Source organism: Colobus angolensis, unplaced genomic scaffold, assembly GCF_000951035.1.
Source record: "Colobus angolensis palliatus isolate OR3802 unplaced genomic scaffold, Cang.pa_1.0 Scaffold109, whole genome shotgun sequence".
Taxonomy (NCBI): domain Eukaryota; kingdom Metazoa; phylum Chordata; class Mammalia; order Primates; family Cercopithecidae; genus Colobus; species Colobus angolensis.
In genome coordinates, this window is record NW_012111919.1 from 35,874 (window position 1) to 36,444 (window position 571).

The window sequence follows — 571 nt, forward strand, 5'->3', positions numbered from 1 at the left end:
GAGCCACAAGTCCCACGGAAACGCTCTGTGGAAGACACAAAGCCTTTGGCTTGATGGGCTCTCTGGGCGCCCGACCCCCGCCCCGGGCCGCCTGCCGCGCTCACCAGCAGCCCCGAGCCGACGGAGATGACATTGGCCACGGTGTACTCTGGCGTGACAGCGCCGCGGGGATTGGCCACGTGCTGCAGGACAGTGTCTTGCAGCACGGCCCCCAGCAGCAGGTTCACGTGGCCCACCAGGATCAGCGCCAGGCCCACTCGCATCAGCCGCCGGGGCCCCCGGGCGGTGTCTGCAAAGCACGGGTGAGGACAGGGTTGAGTCGGGCGGGGTGGGGAGAGACGGCTCCTGGCCGATTAATCGCGTGCCGTAGGACTGGCCAAGGGTGGCCCCAGGGTTAGGAGACGAGATGCCAGGTCCCGGAAGTTACCGAAAGCGCAGACTGCAGCGCCTCATCCCGTCCGCCCCGCGGGCCCCAAGTCCGCTCTACCTGGGCCCGGCCCCGCCCCAACCTGGGCCCCGCCTCCGTCCTGGGTTCCCCTCCCACCTGGGCCCCGCCTCCCGTCCCAACAGC

At 70.1% G+C, this 571-nt stretch overlaps 1 protein-coding gene across 1 annotated transcript in view; it reads right to left on the reverse strand.

Moving 5' to 3' along the window:
- The window catches only part of NRBP1 (nuclear receptor binding protein 1), a 22,846-nt gene that overhangs the window by 1,528 nt on the left and 20,747 nt on the right, over positions 1-571 (reverse strand). Inside the window, exon 8 of the mRNA XM_011951377.1 lies at positions 105-289. Within this exon, the coding sequence (XP_011806767.1) occupies positions 105-289 (185 nt within the window). The remainder of the gene's footprint in view (positions 1-104; positions 290-571) is intronic.